Source organism: Salvia splendens, chromosome 6, assembly GCF_004379255.2.
Source record: "Salvia splendens isolate huo1 chromosome 6, SspV2, whole genome shotgun sequence".
NCBI lineage: Eukaryota > Viridiplantae > Streptophyta > Magnoliopsida > Lamiales > Lamiaceae > Salvia > Salvia splendens.
Genome location: NC_056037.1, coordinates 6,703,415 through 6,719,900, shown reverse-complemented (window position 1 = coordinate 6,719,900; position 16,486 = coordinate 6,703,415). Strand labels below are relative to the sequence as shown.

At 39.1% G+C, this 16,486-nt stretch overlaps 3 protein-coding genes across 4 annotated transcripts; 1 reads left to right on the top strand and 2 right to left on the bottom strand.

The window, feature by feature from the left end:
- Positions 1-1,234: 1,234 nt before the first annotated feature.
- Positions 1,235-2,773, top strand: LOC121806479 (GDSL esterase/lipase At2g04570-like). Of its 2 annotated transcripts, none has more exons than XR_006051674.1 (3): positions 1,235-1,634; positions 1,708-2,313; positions 2,407-2,540. XR_006051674.1 is itself a non-coding variant. In XM_042206531.1 (3 exons), the coding sequence occupies exons 1-3, from the start codon at positions 1,254-1,256 to the stop codon at positions 2,595-2,597; spliced, it is 1,065 nt and encodes a 354-aa protein (XP_042062465.1). In that variant the 5' UTR covers positions 1,235-1,253; the 3' UTR covers positions 2,598-2,773. The 2 variants fall into 2 exon arrangements, 1 of the variants encoding a protein (XP_042062465.1); XM_042206531.1 differs by having other exon boundaries at positions 1,708-2,200; positions 2,407-2,773.
- Positions 2,774-2,949: 176 nt separating this feature from the next.
- On the bottom strand, positions 2,950-9,326 carry LOC121807040 (protein disulfide isomerase-like 2-3). The gene is made up of 9 exons (XM_042207221.1): positions 9,162-9,326; positions 6,397-6,555; positions 5,737-5,850; positions 5,159-5,316; positions 4,398-4,497; positions 3,848-4,024; positions 3,582-3,727; positions 3,353-3,499; positions 2,950-3,266 (listed from the first exon to the last, which is right to left on the bottom strand). Exons 1-9 carry the CDS (start codon positions 9,282-9,284, stop codon positions 3,092-3,094), a joined length of 1,299 nt encoding a protein of 432 aa, XP_042063155.1. The 5' UTR covers positions 9,285-9,326; the 3' UTR covers positions 2,950-3,091.
- A 1,114-nt stretch (positions 9,327-10,440) lies between these two features.
- LOC121809632 (zinc finger CCCH domain-containing protein 3-like) lies at positions 10,441-13,603 on the bottom strand. Its single transcript, XM_042210358.1, has 7 exons — positions 13,235-13,603; positions 12,811-12,983; positions 12,640-12,699; positions 11,791-11,901; positions 11,407-11,694; positions 11,100-11,327; positions 10,441-11,021 (listed from the first exon to the last, which is right to left on the bottom strand). Exons 1-7 carry the CDS (start codon positions 13,287-13,289, stop codon positions 10,671-10,673), a joined length of 1,266 nt encoding a protein of 421 aa, XP_042066292.1. The 5' UTR covers positions 13,290-13,603; the 3' UTR covers positions 10,441-10,670.
- Between the last annotated feature and the right edge of the window lie 2,883 nt (positions 13,604-16,486).

Sequence of the window (16,486 nt, the reverse complement as noted above, 5' to 3'; positions counted from 1 at the left end):
TTGTTATTATTGAGATTGATTATTGTCCGGAAAATATTAGGCAAACTCTAATGTTGGTATTGTAAAGTTTATTTTATAATCGGTTCCCAGACGAGACTGTAATTTAGATAAACGGTTAAAATAATGGTAGCAAATATTAATGGAGTAGCAATTAAGTATGAGATGTGACTTCCAAATAAATTTTGGAGGGATAGTATTCGTAGCACCTCCGCCATAGTGGATGGCTTAATGCTTTAACGGCAACCACATTTATTTTTCAAAAATAGGAGGTCAAACAATTCAGTCTTTGTCTAAAGAAATACTAGATCTTACTTTCGGTGGGAAGTTCATTTGCATTAAACAATCCTATTTTTATAATACAATTAGTGTTATAAAATTTTCATGCTAGCTATTATTAACTTTAACAGTACGTTTATATTTATGAGGCGAGATGTAACGGGCATTGATCAAGTCATTAAAAATGTGTAGTATTTCTTTTCTTTTTTCCAACAATAATATACTAGGAGTAGTAATTAATATAGGGGATATAACAAAAATTGAGATATTAAATTTCTTATGGTATTACATTAAGAAACATAAAACAATTTCAAGGTCTTGAAAAATTGAGATATTAAATTCCTTACATGGATGGATGCACCATTTACGAGATTTAACTTGAAAATTTGGAGTTATTTATTCTATGTGATTGCATGGTCTATAGGTGGCTCACAAATAAAGTAATTTTTCAAAATATGGAATCAAACTGGGAAACTTATAAGAGACTCGTTCTTTGGAGGCTTGGAGAATGAACTAAAGGAAGGTGCCCGAAATTTCTTTTTTCACCATGTCAAATGTGTGAGGACTTCCTTAAAGCTAGAAGATGGACGGAGCACAGAAGCAACTCTGGTGAACATGAAGGTGCAATAAATACAATAAATATTTATTTTGGCCCCCCTATTCTTTAATTCGTAGCTCCACCCTAAACGCTTACATTAATAATGTGTACTAGTGATTAATATGAGATTTTTGTTTTCGTCTTGATTTTTATTCAACGAGGTACAATTACATGTCCAAGTGACTAGGGTTTGAGATTAGCATGTATGCATGAGCACCTATGACCACAATTTAATTAATTAACCAACCACATAATAAATTATCCGCAAATGTAGCTCTAACTGCTCCATTCACTATTCATAACTTATTTCACTATAAATACACTCAAGCAATAATAACAACTAAATTAATTGATCACAACAATATTCATTCATATCACCATGAAAATCTCACATGCAGGGCCATCACCACTCTTATGGCTGCACCTCCTCCTCCTCCTCCTGCTCGCCGCCACAGCCGCGGCCAAAGTTCCGGCGATCGTCGTCTTTGGTGACTCGTCGGTAGACGCCGGGAACAACAACCAGATCCCGACGATCGCCCGGAGCAATTTCCTCCCCTATGGCCGTGACTTCTCGGGTGGAAAGGCAACGGGAAGGTTTTCGAACGGGCGAATCGCCACCGACTTCATATCGGAGGCGTTCGGGCTCCGGGCGGCGGTGCCGGCCTACTTGGATCCGGCTTATAACATTTCTGATTTTGCTGTAGGAGTCACGTTTGCTTCCGCTGGCACTGGATATGATAATGCAACTTCCGATGTACTAGTAAGTAGCGAATTAAATCATAACTTTTGTACCGATTAAAATTCACAATTATTTGATTTTATTGAATCTTCAGGGAGTTATTCCTGCGTGGAGGGAATTGGAATACTACAAAGACTACCAAAAGAGATTAAGAGCCTATCTTGGTGATGGGAAGGCCATATATACTATCTCTAATTCATTGTACATAATAAGTATGGGAACAAATGATTTTTTGGAAAACTATTTCGCCTTTAATTCGCAGCGACGGACTCAATATTCGATCGATGCATATCAGCATTTTCTCATTGGACTAGCCCGAAATTTCGTAGTTAACCTACATGGCCTTGGGGCCCGCAAAATCAGCATCGGGGGCCTTCCCCCGATGGGCTGCATGCCCTTAGAGAGGGCCCAAAACCTACAGAATGGGAATGGATGCATGGAGGCTTATAACATAGTGGCCAGGAGCTTCAACGATAAACTCTACAATTTAACAAGAGATTTAAATAAGGAAATACCTGGCCTCAAATTGGTCTTCTCTAATCCCTACTACGTTCTTCTACAAATAATCCAAAAGCCATCCTCTTATGGTAAGAGTTCTTAGTATTAAGTACTACTTCACATTTTATGATTATACCACGTGATCGATTGGGCTTGTTCACTGCCCGATGTGTCCGTGTACTGATATGCAATGCCGGACAAGGTAAGAGCCCCCCCCCCCTCAAAGAAAAAAAAATGCAGCCTTGATCAGGAATTTGTGTCTGGCCCTACTTATATGCCTGTGGTTTTTGTACAGGGTTTCAAGAATCACAGAGGGCGTGTTGTGCCACGGGGATGTTCGAGATGGGGTATGCCTGCCAGCGCAGCCTCCTCACGTGCACTGATGCAAATAAATACGTATTCTGGGACGCGTTCCACCCATCTGAGCATACGAATAAAATGATCGCAGATCATGTTATCAAGACTGCCTTGTACAAGTTCCTTTGACATATGAATATAGAGAGAATGATTCATGTGTGTGTCGAGCTTTGTATCTGTGAGTTATCTCTGACTGAAGAGAATTACAAATTTTGCTACTTTTGTCGCTTTGTAGTTTACCTACAGTGCGATGCGTGTAAACATTATGAATTTACATATGCATATATAATTGATTAAGTTTATCATAATTGAATATTAAGAATTTAAATACTACATTCTCACATCAAAATAAATAAAATAAGGAAAGATAAGCGATATTGTCGACACCAAATTAATATTGCAAGTTTGAAAATTTTAGTTCAACAAAATGATACCAGTATTTACTTAAATATTTGTTCATTTTAGCTATAATCGCAATCGCTGCTAAAAAGTACTAATTCCAATTTCAGCAAATGACGAAGTCCATTTTGAACATTCATTCATCAACAAATAACACTACTCTGTTACATCAAAACTGTTTTTTAATTAAGCGGAAATCTTGTTTCTCTCAAAAAAGAATAGAACTAGAGCTCATCTTTGGTATCAGTGTCATCTCCCATGAGTTCTTCGAGGGAGAACTCATCTTCCTCGATTATCTCTCCGTCTTTGCCGTCCCACGGTTCGGTCTTCACGATCTCGGGTTCAACAGCCAATGGCAGAGTGCCCTTCCCACCACGTCCGGCTTCTTTCACAAACTCTCTGAGAAAGCAAATGGGGTTTTACTTCGTTTGCAGTGAGGGGTCAAATGAAGCGAGAAGAAAAGAGAAATAGATAGAGGAGCTCACGATATCTGGTCACGCTCGAACGCACTCTTGAGTGGGGCGTAGGCTTTCTTCTTTAAGTTGAGTGCCACCAGTGCTGGATATCCGTAGCCCCCGACTCCAACGTGCTGCTCGAGATCCGCCTGCTTCCCAGCAGTGGCCCAGAGGAAACTGTAGCATTTTTGAAACTCAAGCCAATCAAGATAAGGGTATAGAATGAGAATATGAGAATTTTAAGGGGCTTTTATCTTGCCTGTAAGGGCTCTTTCTGAACTTCTCTGCAACCGATAGCAGAATCTCGAGGTACTTGTTTCTGCCCTCTGCCTTGGAGTCCAATATGTCGGGGAGGAAGGCTACAAAGCAGATGGCAGCTGAGCCACACTTCTCTTCCACAACATCCTATAAGAATATACAACAGCATTACAGTTTCAGAGGTAATACAACTTGATTGAATTGTCGTAGGAAAGTGAGATTGGGGGTCAGGGGAAGCGGGAAACCAGAAGGGGTGATGGATCATACTGGGCTAGTCAATTCAGTCACTTCGGGAGGGGCAGCATTTGCTTCCAGCTGCTCCAGAGCGAAAGATTCAATTGCTGATGCAGTTCTTGCACCTTCATATGGGAATGGGCTGTCTTTGTCAGCACCAAACACCATGATAGTGGGAAAACCTTGCACATTATACCTGCTCATCAAAGACTGGCAACTCTGATTGGTTAGAAATGGGAAAATACCTTCATCTTGTGTCAATGGAAAGAAAGAAAGATGGAGCTACAACATTTATATTACCGAGCAAATATCTACTACTTATGAATACAGGAATATATAAGTGTGCATATATACATTAATGTCACTCTGCACAGGTCATACTACCCAAGTTTTAGCACAATAGCACTTCCTATTATAGTCTGAAAAGTGATACAGATCTCTAACACATATGACAATGACATGAGACATGATTCATACAGAACATTGCCAAAATTAGGCTTTGTGAAGTACAGCACTGAACTTATGATCACTCTTTAGAATAAAACAAGAACCAATGACCAGTACTTATTGGCTTGTGGCTTACCTTATCTGCATCACAGTCAACATGACCCAACTTCACCTGACCCTTGAGACTGTTAGCTGCCTTCTTCCACTCGGGAGCAAGCTTCTTGCAGTGACCACACCTTCACAACAGCAAATTGAATTACTACATGAAAAAACAAAATTTCATAATAGCTAACCATAAAATCACAATATCATTATATCAGACGAAGTGCAAAGATTTCAATCCAATTAATAGTTCACCATCTTTGATTTCCTACTGTTCACAAAATCCCTTTTCCCAGTCAAACTAAATTCGACCTCAATGGAACAATTCACATCACTTCAACTTTTGTCTGCAAGACTTGCAAATCTACACTCCGCTACCCTTCTTCATCCTCGACAACAGACACTTCCATGGTTGCACTTGCACTACAACCCAAACTATATTTACCAGATCACATAAGCTCAAAGCCTGCTCTAATGGTGAACCAGTACTACCTTAGATATCCTTATCTGCTTCAATATTGCCAAACCCAGACCACTTCTTCTCCACCTGTCCCGTGGGTAATACTCCACAGACCTCAAGAATATTTCTCCCATTTTCGTCCTAACCTCAATGACCCCCCCCCCCCCCCAAAAAAAAAAATGCATAGTACTAGAAAACTTTGTCTCTCCAACGTAACTACACATTCACTACATCATTATACTATCAAATAGAAATGTGGGATAAAATTCACCCAAAATCACAGGTTTAACTCAAGGATAAACCCTAAAAAAAGACATAGCAAGCACACAACTCACCAAGGAGCAAAGAACTCCACAACCCACAGTTCCTTGCTTTTGAGTACCAATTCATCAAAATTGCGAGAGTTCAGTTCTACTGATGCACTTGGTTCCGATTTCTGACTTGATCCTCCTCCTGATTTCCCATCCAGGCGTTCTTTCAGGAGTGCTTTGACCTTATGAAAATGAAAAGAGAAAAAAGAATCTAGTCATCCCTGCTCAACAATAATGACTCTGTGACAACGCAGATATAGTGCAAAGTGCCTGACAAAGAAGTAAGAACCTTATGCAACTTGACTTGTTACATATTTACATAGAGTAAATGAATACCCAACAAAGTAGTATGCACTAATACATAAATCAGTCTTTTATAATAAGGATGATAAACAACTTTAAGTGCAGAAAGATATGACCATAACTTTTTCAGTAACAACCTAAAATCCATTTCAAACGATCCTTAAAACTTGATTGCCTGTCAAGATAGAAGGTGGTGATAGGCAAAGCACACGACCACAAATGAGATAACAATACAGAAAATGGAAAATGAGAAGCAACTTGCAAGTAATAATTTAAAGCTTAAAAGAAACATAATTCACCTGTTGCAATGTAAATTCCACAATAGGCTTGACATCTCTAGCTCCTTGATAATCTGCAGGAGGTTTTCCTGGTGCAAAGACCTTAATGGTAGGAAATCCTCTAATACCATATTCCTACACAACACAAGGACCAGAGAATCTTCAAGATAATTGACAAAGAAAGCCTTGTTTATGGGAGTTATAAATCACACGCCGGAATCCTACGTAGTGATTAGTGAATGCTTTTCATGGAATTTTTTTTTTAATGAATGATTAAATAAGATTGAAGGTCAGATATCAAGATTTATTATCTACTATAACCAGAGATGTAAAAAGCTAGATACAGAAAGTCAAAGAGTGGATTAAACTTGTGTTAGCTATAGATCTAATGCCACAACCAATGATCATCCTTGCAGCATATTTTCCATTCTTTAAAGTCAAAAGACCACGCAATATTTCCAGAGAAGCATCTCTAGATGCTCCTACTCCATAAAGTGACCAGTCAATAGATTAACAGCAACTAAGAATGCAACATCTTGCGGAAAAAGCATTAATTCGATAGTATATCAGGTTGAAAACAACGAAGTAGCAACAGCAAAGTGGTAAATAATTCGTGATATTAAGCTCTATAAATAATTAAATGAGATATGGATACCACCAAATTGTTCAACAAAAAGTTACCTGAGCTAGTGACTGGTGAGCATCGGCATCTAAAGCCGCCACAGTTGCCACACCTTTTAAGACAGTAGCCGCCTTCTCCCACGCAGGTGTCAGAGCTTTACAATGACCACACCATGGCGCAAAGAACTCAACCAAAACTATACCATTCGAATTGAGCACCTGTCCGACACAAATAAACAAAACTTCAGAAATACTACGCCCTCGATTAAGACTCAATATGAAAAGATAGAGCAGTCACGCCAAATTTTTATCAATTTTTTCTCTCAGCCAGCTACGAATTTAAAACCAAGGCCAATCCACCTCCTCAGTGTAATTGAAAACTTCATCAACTCTACCCAATCACTGTTACGGACGTCCTCCGTAACGAGGCCGGATGGCTAACTTCTCGGAGAGATAAGGTGATCGAACCTTCGACGTGCTCGAAGGAAAGGCCACGATTTGCGGTTCCACGGACGTTCTCCGTTGGGCAGCAAATATGGAACGATAATATTCTTGTTGCTCAAGACAAGTTTAGGGAAAATATGTAATTCATTGATTGATTGAATGATAACAAGCTCTGCTATTTATAATACTAGAATACTACTACCCTAACTTAATGAACAAGAAACAAATATCTAAACAAATATGGGAAAGATATGGTGAATCACAATTAACTAAATAGAATAATATCCTATGAATATTCCCTAATAATATGTAGAGGATGATCGTATCAACTCCCCCACGGTTGAAATTCACCTTGTCCTCAAGGTGGAAACCACGAAGCAACAAAGAGAGTTAAAAGAAGAAGCATTGGTGATTTATCTCCTCCCGGATCAAATGTGCCTGGTCGCTGGAGTTGAGCAAATGCGGATCCGTTTCCTACCTCCTCCTTTATCTCTAACTCCCATTGTGTGGGATTAAGAAGATCACCACTTTTGACATCATCAAACACCACGTCAAACGTAAATTTCCTCCAATCATCGACATCTGTCATCTCCAATTCCTGATGTGGTGGAACAATAAAATCACCAATCTTCTCATCATATACCCCGACGAGCACTTGCCGAGGCATATTGTCGGTTTTGACGTTCACGACCTTTTCCAGGGACTCGTCGTTTGGAACATCAAGATTAGCGCCCCCGTTGTGAGCGGGGTTGTTGGAAACATCTTCAACTAGATTTTCGTCATCAATATTATCCTCAAATACGCAATTCAACCGGACGAGAAGGGCGGCTTGCTCCAATCTATAAATACGCAATTTCTCGTTGTAATCACTTACGGCAGCTGGTTGGGCCGGGCAAGGCGAACGAACCTTGAGACTGGAAATATTGGGAAGACCATGTTGCTTCTCTGAATCAATAAACTTGCTGGACTGTTGAGGCCGGTGCGTGGAGCCAGATCGTGGCGGGGCGACAGTAGGCAACGGTTCTGTGCGGTTATCCAACGATCGGTTGCACCGTGGTGGCTGGTATGTAGGCTGCGTGTACAGCACTTCCGGCGGGTGGTAAGTCGGCTGCCATTGCTGATATCCTGCGTGGAAGGTCCCCTGGCGGCGATAGTCGGGTGGGTCCCAACACGAGGGCTGATGGAGCTGCTCGGCGTGGCCGTTTTGAGGCTGCTGGTGTCGCCACGGATAGTGTTCAGAACTCTGGCTTTGACGGTTGTTTCCACGATCGTGCCAGCCCCCTTGATCCCAATTGTTATCAATGATTCGAGGTTGGGGTTGGTCATGAAAGCGCCCCCGATACCTCCTGTTAGGAATTTGTGGAGGATCTTGTCCATCCGAGAACAGGAGCGACGGTGGTTCTCGCCATGGTTGTCTTGCGCGGCAATGTTGGTCTCCATCGTTGGCCGTGAAATCATGTAGCCAATAAGGCGGCTCCCATGTACCTGCTCGGTGGATCTTCCCGCCCCTGTACCTGTCCGGCGGGTAGGGCGGCCGACTGTGGGCCAGATAGTTGTGGTGGGTTCGCTGCGCGTACGGCGGTGCTGGAGTCAGAAGTGGGGGTGGCCGGTCGTTCGCGTTCATACGCGACTCCAATTTGTCCACCCGTCGATCCATACTGTCGAGGCGTGCATTTAATTTATCAAACCCTAATGTGATTGGGTCGACCGAAGCCTTCCCCGATTGGTCGGGACGACGCGGCGGGCCTATATGCAGCGCCGGCGTTGCTTCCCTCGTCGGCCGTTCCGACGTAGATGGGCCATGGTATGTTGACGTCATGAGTACGGGATGAAAGCACCAGTTGTTACGGACGTCCTCCGTAACGAGGCCGGATGGCTAACTTCTCGGAGAGATAAGGTGATCGAACCTTCGACGTGCTCGAAGGAAAGGCCACGATTTGCGGTTCCACGGACGTTCTCCGTTGGGCAGCAAATATGGAACGATAATATTCTTGTTGCTCAAGACAAGTTTAGGGAAAATATGTAATTCATTGATTGATTGAATGATAACAAGCTCTGCTATTTATAATACTAGAATACTACAACCCTAACTTAATGAACAAGAAACAAATATCTAAACAAATATGGGAAAGATATGGTGAATCACAATTAACTAAATAGAATAATATCCTATGAATATTCCCTAATAATATGTAGAGGATGATCGTATCAATCACACACTCACACCATGAAATATAGGCTAAAGAAGTAGGTACAATGTTTAACCAAATCACTTTCACCAAAACAAACAAGTAAAGTGAGCTAAAATTATTCTTCAATAACATTACACCTAAAAACTCTGAGAATCTCAGAAACGGAGAAAAGGAAGCAAATTCGCGTACCTTGGACTTGAAATTGTTAGGGTTTAGCTGAACAACGGGGGAGGAAGTTCCGTACAGAGCATAAACGCCGAGATTTCCGACCAATGAGAGAATGAGTAGTGCGATCAGCAGTGATTTCTCCATTTTTGGACCTTTTTTCTCTTTCGAAGTGGCATATATTTTGTTTATTTGCAGTCTGCAGAGAACAAATCACCAGCTACTTCTGGTGCTACGTAGCTCCGGCCAATGGAAGCGATCCACGTCATCTTGATTATATTCATTTTTTTTCGTTCAATAGTAAATGTCTTTTCTCACTTTGGAGTTTAATAATGTAAATATATTACTACAATATACTTTCAAACAATAAAAAATTATTTGTTTTTTAAATTTATTTAATTTCTTATAATCTCATAAAACTTATCTTTCCATAAATTTTTATACCCCCTCCGTCCCACCTCAAGTGATCAACTTTTAATTTTGGGTTGTCTTATCTCAAGTGATTGATTTCCTTTTTTTAACTAAAAATAAAACTTCAACATCTCTTACTTTATTCTCTCTTAATTTATTCTCACTTTTTTATTTTATTATCTCTTTATCTCTCTTACTTTTTCATCTCTCATACTTTACTTTATCCACTTTAACTCAATACATATCATTTTCTTAATTCTCGTGCCGAAAAGAAATTCATCACATGAGATGGGACGGATGGAGTAATATGTACCCGTACTACCAATGCCTCAATATATAAAATAAAACATCTTTGATGAAATACTACTAATATGATGATCCATCCGACTCTTTTCATAATTAATGTCTTGCTTTTCTATTTTATGAAATCCATATTTCTATTGAGTTGATTTCATTTAATAAAACTCGTATTATTCACATTAACACAATATGCAACAACTACAACAACTTTCATATCCACATTAATTAATTCCACTTTATTTTATTTCAAGCTACATATATACAGTACTAGTACTATTATTAATGACAACAAAAATATAAGTGTAGATTAAAAAAACTAGCTTTAGTAGTATCTACGGCTGCCGTTACCATTCTATATGCACAAATTAAATGAATATATTTGCCTTTTGTAGGATTATATATTTGTCAATTTTTCGGTTAAATAGAACCAAGAAAATAAAAAATTAAATTATCAAATAATAGAAGAATAGTAGTGAGTATGAAATTTGCGCGCATTAACCATTTGATTAACTCTTTCATTTTGCTTTCAGCTCACCCGCCCAAAAAGATTAAGAGAAAGAGAAATATTTATAAAAAAATAAAAACATCTGCATTAGTCTTCCCAAAAAATTTCATAGTAGTATATGAGAGTTTAAGAAATAAGATCCTCCCAAAAAGATTAAGAAAAAAAACAAAGGAATACTGACATAAAAAATAAAACCATGTGCATAAGTCTTCAAAATAAAATTTCATAGTAACAGTATGAGAGTTTTAGGAAAAAAAGATCAGCCAAAAATAGACCACCACTGAGAGGGTGATGGAGGGGTTACTGGCGACAGAGCCTCAGTCAGACTCGCCGTGATGAACCTCGGACGAGGCCTTCGACGAGTGTGGGAGCGAATCGGACTGGTCGAGTGACTCCCCAGTGCTCTTGGTGTTTGAGTTCTGATTATGCTTGTTAGCAGTTGCTTCCTTTTTGATCCAGTCACTCAACTTGGATGATTTGGTTGGGGAGATGTCGGCTATGGGCAACGATGTACTCTGATATGGGGTCGGAGACAAGTAAGTAAAGGCCGGAGGAGGGACACTGAGGCTGTATGCGTAGTTGTGCCCGTCCATGGGGTGGTCAAATCGGCAGGTAGGGCCATATTTGCAAAGTCCATACATGCTATAATACGAACACACGGGCTGGCCCTGCATTTAAACAGATGTCGAACCATCACAATTACGAACCAACAAAACCTAGTAACGTATATATAATGAGAAACTTACGGGTCTTAGAGGAAGACCGAGTGGACCAAGAGAAGTTGAAACTAATTGTGTGAGCTTTTCTCTAGGATGGTGATATTTGCACTCTGATCCGTATTTACAATTACCGTGCTCCATGAAATACCGGCATTCCGGTTGATCCGGTCTTTCCGGGAGATAGGAGACAGATAGATGCCCGCTCGGTACTGGTCCAGTTAGGACACTAGTGACAGACAACGGACTGGCATTTCCCTAGCAATCGGAAAATGGAATGCATAATAAGATGATCCCGAAAAATTAACCAAAAATGCCTTCAACGAAAATGGCATACCATATATGTGTTCCATCCTTGCGACTGAGGTATAAATAACGGCATGTAGCTATGTGGAACTTGGAGAGTGCTAGCAAAATAAGTTGCCTTTGATAAGGATGCAGCTGAAACACTTTCAGATGATACAACAGGTGAAGAAACACCAGCAGAGCCGCCTGAACCATAGACGGGTCCTACTACAGGTAAGACATTTGCAGCAGCTAATGTAGGCTGGGGATGATGGAACTTGCAAGCATATCCATATTTACATAATCCTGTACGCATATAAAAAGGACAGGGCTTTGCGTCCTGTACATACACAGCCAACACAGCCAATTCAGTGGGGTCTATCAAAATTCATGCCCTTGGCTAAATGGAACAACCGGATTATAGAAGATATAGCACCTGACGCATTGGTAAGCCCAACATATTCAACACAAAATCAGCTTGTCGATCCTTCGGATGATGATATCTACAGGTTGACCCATACTTACAGGTGCCCGTCTTTAGATAGTGCTGAAAGACGACATAATCAATCAAAATCAGTACAGATGATCTAACATTTCTCTTCACATATCGCAACCTCATTTAAGGCATGAACAGAAAACTAAAAAGTCATTGAAACCTAATCAGCCCATATCAGGAAATACTTCAACACCATTTGATCGACATGTGGCCAACAAAACAAGTTACTTAGACGATTCATGCAGGAAATGCAAAACATGCCAAAAAGCAGAGTTCATTAAGGAACTTAAATAATGAAATACATTAAGGGGTTGTTTGATTTGCAAGATTTTATCTCGGGATTGTTGTGTTTGGTTCATGAGATTGAATCTCACAACTTAATCATATATGGATAATCATGTGATAATTAGTCATAGCCACCCCCTCCAACTAAAATAATCTCGCAACTTAATCCTAGATGGATTATCACCGAACGGCACCTAATAAGAATACCCTGCAAATTTAATACTCGCCTAAACAACAAGCCAATTACCACAAGTAAAGGCAAAAAAACGTATCTGAACTGAATTTACTTCACAGCTCAATATCATACATCAATGTTGCTGCTAAGTGTAGTTGAGCTAGGAACTAATGGCTCATTTTCTTAAAGCAATACAATAAGTGATATTCAGGAACATCCACTCTATAAAAATATAAGCTTCCATGTCTATGCATAAAAGTAAATAAAACTGAAAGCAAGAATATAACCAAAATAGGTTGAAAAGTAATCAAATCCAGCAGAAGAATTACCCCACAATCTGGTTGTCCAGCCCTTTCGGGAAGTTCATTGCTCGTTTTAACACCATAAACCTAGAACAACAAGAAAGAATCTGATCAGAATGAAAAGTAGCCAAAGCAACAAATGCAAAACAAAGAAATGCAAAAAAGGCATGATATTTCTATATGTAGATATGTATGTACTTGTCCTGCACTAGAGGGATGATTAAAACGGCAATCGCTCCCATAGCCACAAGACCCCGTCCGCAAATAGTATATGCAATCGGGTTCACCCGGTCGATCCGGGTAGGATCCTAGCTCATCACCAGCTCCCCCATTTTCACCACTCTCTTCTACCTTAAGCCGTCTCATTGCCTCTGCCGAAAAATTAACTAGTTAAGCATTAAAACCAAAATACACGAGCGAGCTTAGAGCTAAGATGATACTCAAAATTCAAGCTCTGTTAACAATAAAAAACTGATGTCGAAGGAAAAAATAATGATTCAATAAACCCCCATTTATCAAAAACACCGATCATCAAACAATAAGAGAGATCAACCGAAAATCAACATTAATAAAGCGGAAAATAGAAATAAATAAGCAGAGATTTTCTGATCAAAATTCGCACCTTCAACTCTGTCGGAGGCTGAGCCATTCCTCGAAAATTTCCGATTTCCCGGCATCGATTTCTCGAGGACCGACACTGGGCTGAATTTGTGGTTCGGAATTACGAATTTGATTTTGATTTTAAATTAGCAGCTCCACTGAATGCACACGCGTGTGATTATGATCAAAATTCAGAAATCACGCCAACTTTTAATGCCGAATAAATTAGGAGAAGAATAAAAAAAACTAATCTCAGTCGGATTCGATCATCACTCGCTTAAAAATTATTCGATTTCTCTCTCTCTAGCACAGAGGCTTCAGATCTTCGAAAAAGTCCCTAAAACTGAACTGCGTATCCTTGTGAAAGATTTTCCTGCACTCGTGTACGAATGTGTTAAATTTAATTCACCAAATAATTCTTGTATACAAGAACAAAATGTAGTCGTGGCATGTGGCGATAAGACATATTAGCCCCTGGCGTGTAAAAACAATTCTACTCAATTTAATGGGTATTATCTTCATTTCTTTCTTTGGATATTAGTAACTACTTATTCACTTTCTAATAACCGAACAAAGGTGGTACCAAGGAGGACAAAATTTGGTTTCAAAACTCCCCCTATGAAATTTTAATAATAATGTTAAAATTTAAAAAGACAATTTCTGAATTGGCCTATTAAAATGATCAAAACTAACTGTTAGTAGTTGGGATCTTAAATTAACTAAAATATATCCGATTTTTAGAGTTTTGTTTGATCAATGTATACTAGACTTAGTAATTTTGGTATTAACTCACTTAATTCATGTCAGGCTTACCAAATATGTAGACCTAGTATTCTTGGTATGATTCCATACAATTCATATTTCCTACTTAGACATGCACACTTCACGTTTGATATTCAAGGTATGAAATTATATCATATCATGCATGTTAATCGTGCATTTTTTATATGCATTGTACAAACTTATAGGCTTATAGCATTAACTTTTGTAATCATGATATAAAAATTTAGTCAATTCGTATCAAACTTGCAGACCCTTGGGCGCCCATCATAGGATCTGCACGTGCGTATTTGATAAATCTCGATACGAATTTGTCAAATCCGAACCATGATTGCTAACAAAAGCGACAAAAAAAGATTAATGTAAAAGTCAAATACAACAAATCTAGTTAGTATATGTATGAGATAGAGCCGTCTTTCATTCATTGACTTAGTTAAAGAGATTTTCTTTTTAAGCAATGAATACTATTCCCTTCGTCATGTGTTTATACCCATTTTGCACGGTTAGGACATAAAATCATAAAATTGTAAAGACATTTTTTATACTCCCTGGTTTTTATTTCAGGAGTAACTTTTTAATGGCGTTTCCAAGCTTGCTTGTACTTTTTTCCTTAAGAAATGCATTAGCTCAAAATATTTGTCTTTTTATATTTTCAGATACTAGTAGACAAAGATATTAGCATGCTATTCGTGGGGGAGTTTTCTGTCATTTCGAACATCATAGTTTATACTATTACTACAGGCATGGTACTAGGAAATAGGAATTGGGCGCAAGATACATAGAATTTACTAAATTTGTATTTTATCTAACTGCGAAAAATCGTCGCCGTTGAACGGGGCAAAAGTAGTAGCGTGGGCTAGAAGCAGGAAGCAGGAAGCCGTTGATCAAATCGGTTTCTTGGATCTTCTCTGATGGGCCCACATATCGGAATTTGTTCTCCTTTTGAATAAAGGATTCCGACCATGCTGCATGTAATACGGAAATAGGCGTGGGAATGAAAAAAAGATACACATATAGTCACATATGCAATGTAGCGGAGTATATGAATTTTTATTCTTAATAATTTTGGTACGGTGAATGGTTTTAGGATAACCTATTACCTATGATACTACAAATATGTTACAATTGCCTTACTAGAAAATGGAAATTAAGTGGTACTGGTATTGATAACGCATATTTTTAATTACTCCATCCGTCCGTGAAATGTTGTCCAGTTTTTTCATTTTGATCCGTCCGTGAAATGTTGTCCACTTTGTTTTTTTTTTCTATTTTAGGTAAATGGTCTCCACTTTTCACCAACTCTTTACCGTCAAATTCTATTATAAAACTAATATATAAATGTGACACCATCATTCCACTAACATTTTCAACTCACTTTTATTTGCGTTTCTTAAAACTCGTGCCAAGTCAAACTTGGACAATATTTCATCGACGGAGGGAGTATAAATAAAAATGATTGTTGCATGATCCATTGATAAATATCTTAACTTGATAACTGACAACTATGTCAACCACCTATGTTACAGTACGTCAACTAGCGGCAATGAGCTTAGACAATTTTGACAGAGGTCTCGAGTTCGACCCCTCTTAGCAACAAAAAAGAGTGGAAATTGATTTCCACAAGGTTCAGAAGAGGGGAGTCTTGACCCGCTCAGTCAATTGTCAGTGGAACTGAGTTTCCTCCAAAAAAAACTCCTCATATGCGTAGGGGCAAGTGGCAACCAATCCGTAGGTCGAGGTTGTATGAGGGTTTATGGACTATGGGGCCGCATGCGGTAGAATCAGTCACTATAAAAAGTTACCCAACACATTTTGTATGTGTAAGTTAGTCAAACGATAGAGAGGTTAATAATAGCTAAGGCAAAAAAAATCTTAGGGTTGACATATAACAGATGAGTTATTGACATAGTGGATCCTAGCAATAAGTTAAAAAAATATATAATAATAGTAGTAGTAAGAAGTATACATGAGTCCCACTCCCATCCTTTCTATGTGATTTAGAGCATCCTCCTCGCTACTCTCCTGGGCGGACGACATCCGTGTCAGCGGCGCGATACAGCCTCGTCCGCCGTTGTGCTCGCGCCAACGGTACGACGATGCTCGATAATAAGAGCATGTCCATGCCGCTGAACAGGTCGATGTGGCAGCGTGCGATTGGCCAATGACAATGCCGTTGTAATTTCTTTTTTTTTAAATCGAAAATAATACCAAAAATAAAAAAATATTTTCGGATTCCCAAAAAATATAGCCGTTTATTACCGTTTTTTTGAAATTTTTTGCATTTTTTTAATCTCAAAATCATCTATAAATATACACATTCGTCATCCGTTTTCTCATACAACACATTCATCATCCATCTTCCTCTCTTACTCGAACCCTCTCTAAAAATTCAAAAATAAATTTCACCGATATCATGGCTGAAGCAGAGCGCGAAGAACAAGAATACTATGAACAATATCGTGCCGCCTATGAAGCCTATGTCGCCACCCCCTCC

What these genes read in the sequence shown, in the direction of transcription:
- LOC121806479 (XM_042206531.1), top strand. Translation starts at nt 1,254, where the DNA reads ATGAAAATCTCACATGCAGGGCCATCACCACTCTTATGGCTGCACCTC. An exon ending in ATGCAACTTCCGATGTACTA is followed by an intron (nt 1,635 to 1,707) that starts GTAAGTAGCGAA and finishes TTGAATCTTCAG; the next exon opens with GGAGTTATTCCTGCGTGGAG. An exon ending in CCAAAAGCCATCCTCTTATG is followed by an intron (nt 2,201 to 2,406) that starts GTAAGAGTTCTT and finishes GTTTTTGTACAG; the next exon opens with GGTTTCAAGAATCACAGAGG.
- LOC121807040 (XM_042207221.1), bottom strand. Translation starts at nt 9,284, where the DNA reads ATGGAGAAATCACTGCTGATCGCACTACTCATTCTCTCATTGGTCGGA. An exon ending in TTGACTGTGATGCAGATAAG is followed by an intron (nt 4,025 to 4,397) that starts GTAAGCCACAAG and finishes CAGAGTTGCCAG; the next exon opens with TCTTTGATGAGCAGGTATAA. An exon ending in TGACTGAATTGACTAGCCCA is followed by an intron (nt 3,728 to 3,847) that starts GTATGATCCATC and finishes ATATTCTTATAG; the next exon opens with GATGTTGTGGAAGAGAAGTG.
- LOC121809632 (XM_042210358.1), bottom strand. Translation starts at nt 13,289, where the DNA reads ATGCCGGGAAATCGGAAATTTTCGAGGAATGGCTCAGCCTCCGACAGA. An exon ending in ATCCCTCTAGTGCAGGACAA is followed by an intron (nt 12,700 to 12,810) that starts GTACATACATAT and finishes TTGTTGTTCTAG; the next exon opens with GTTTATGGTGTTAAAACGAG. An exon ending in TCGGTCTTCCTCTAAGACCC is followed by an intron (nt 11,022 to 11,099) that starts GTAAGTTTCTCA and finishes GTTTAAATGCAG; the next exon opens with GGCCAGCCCGTGTGTTCGTA.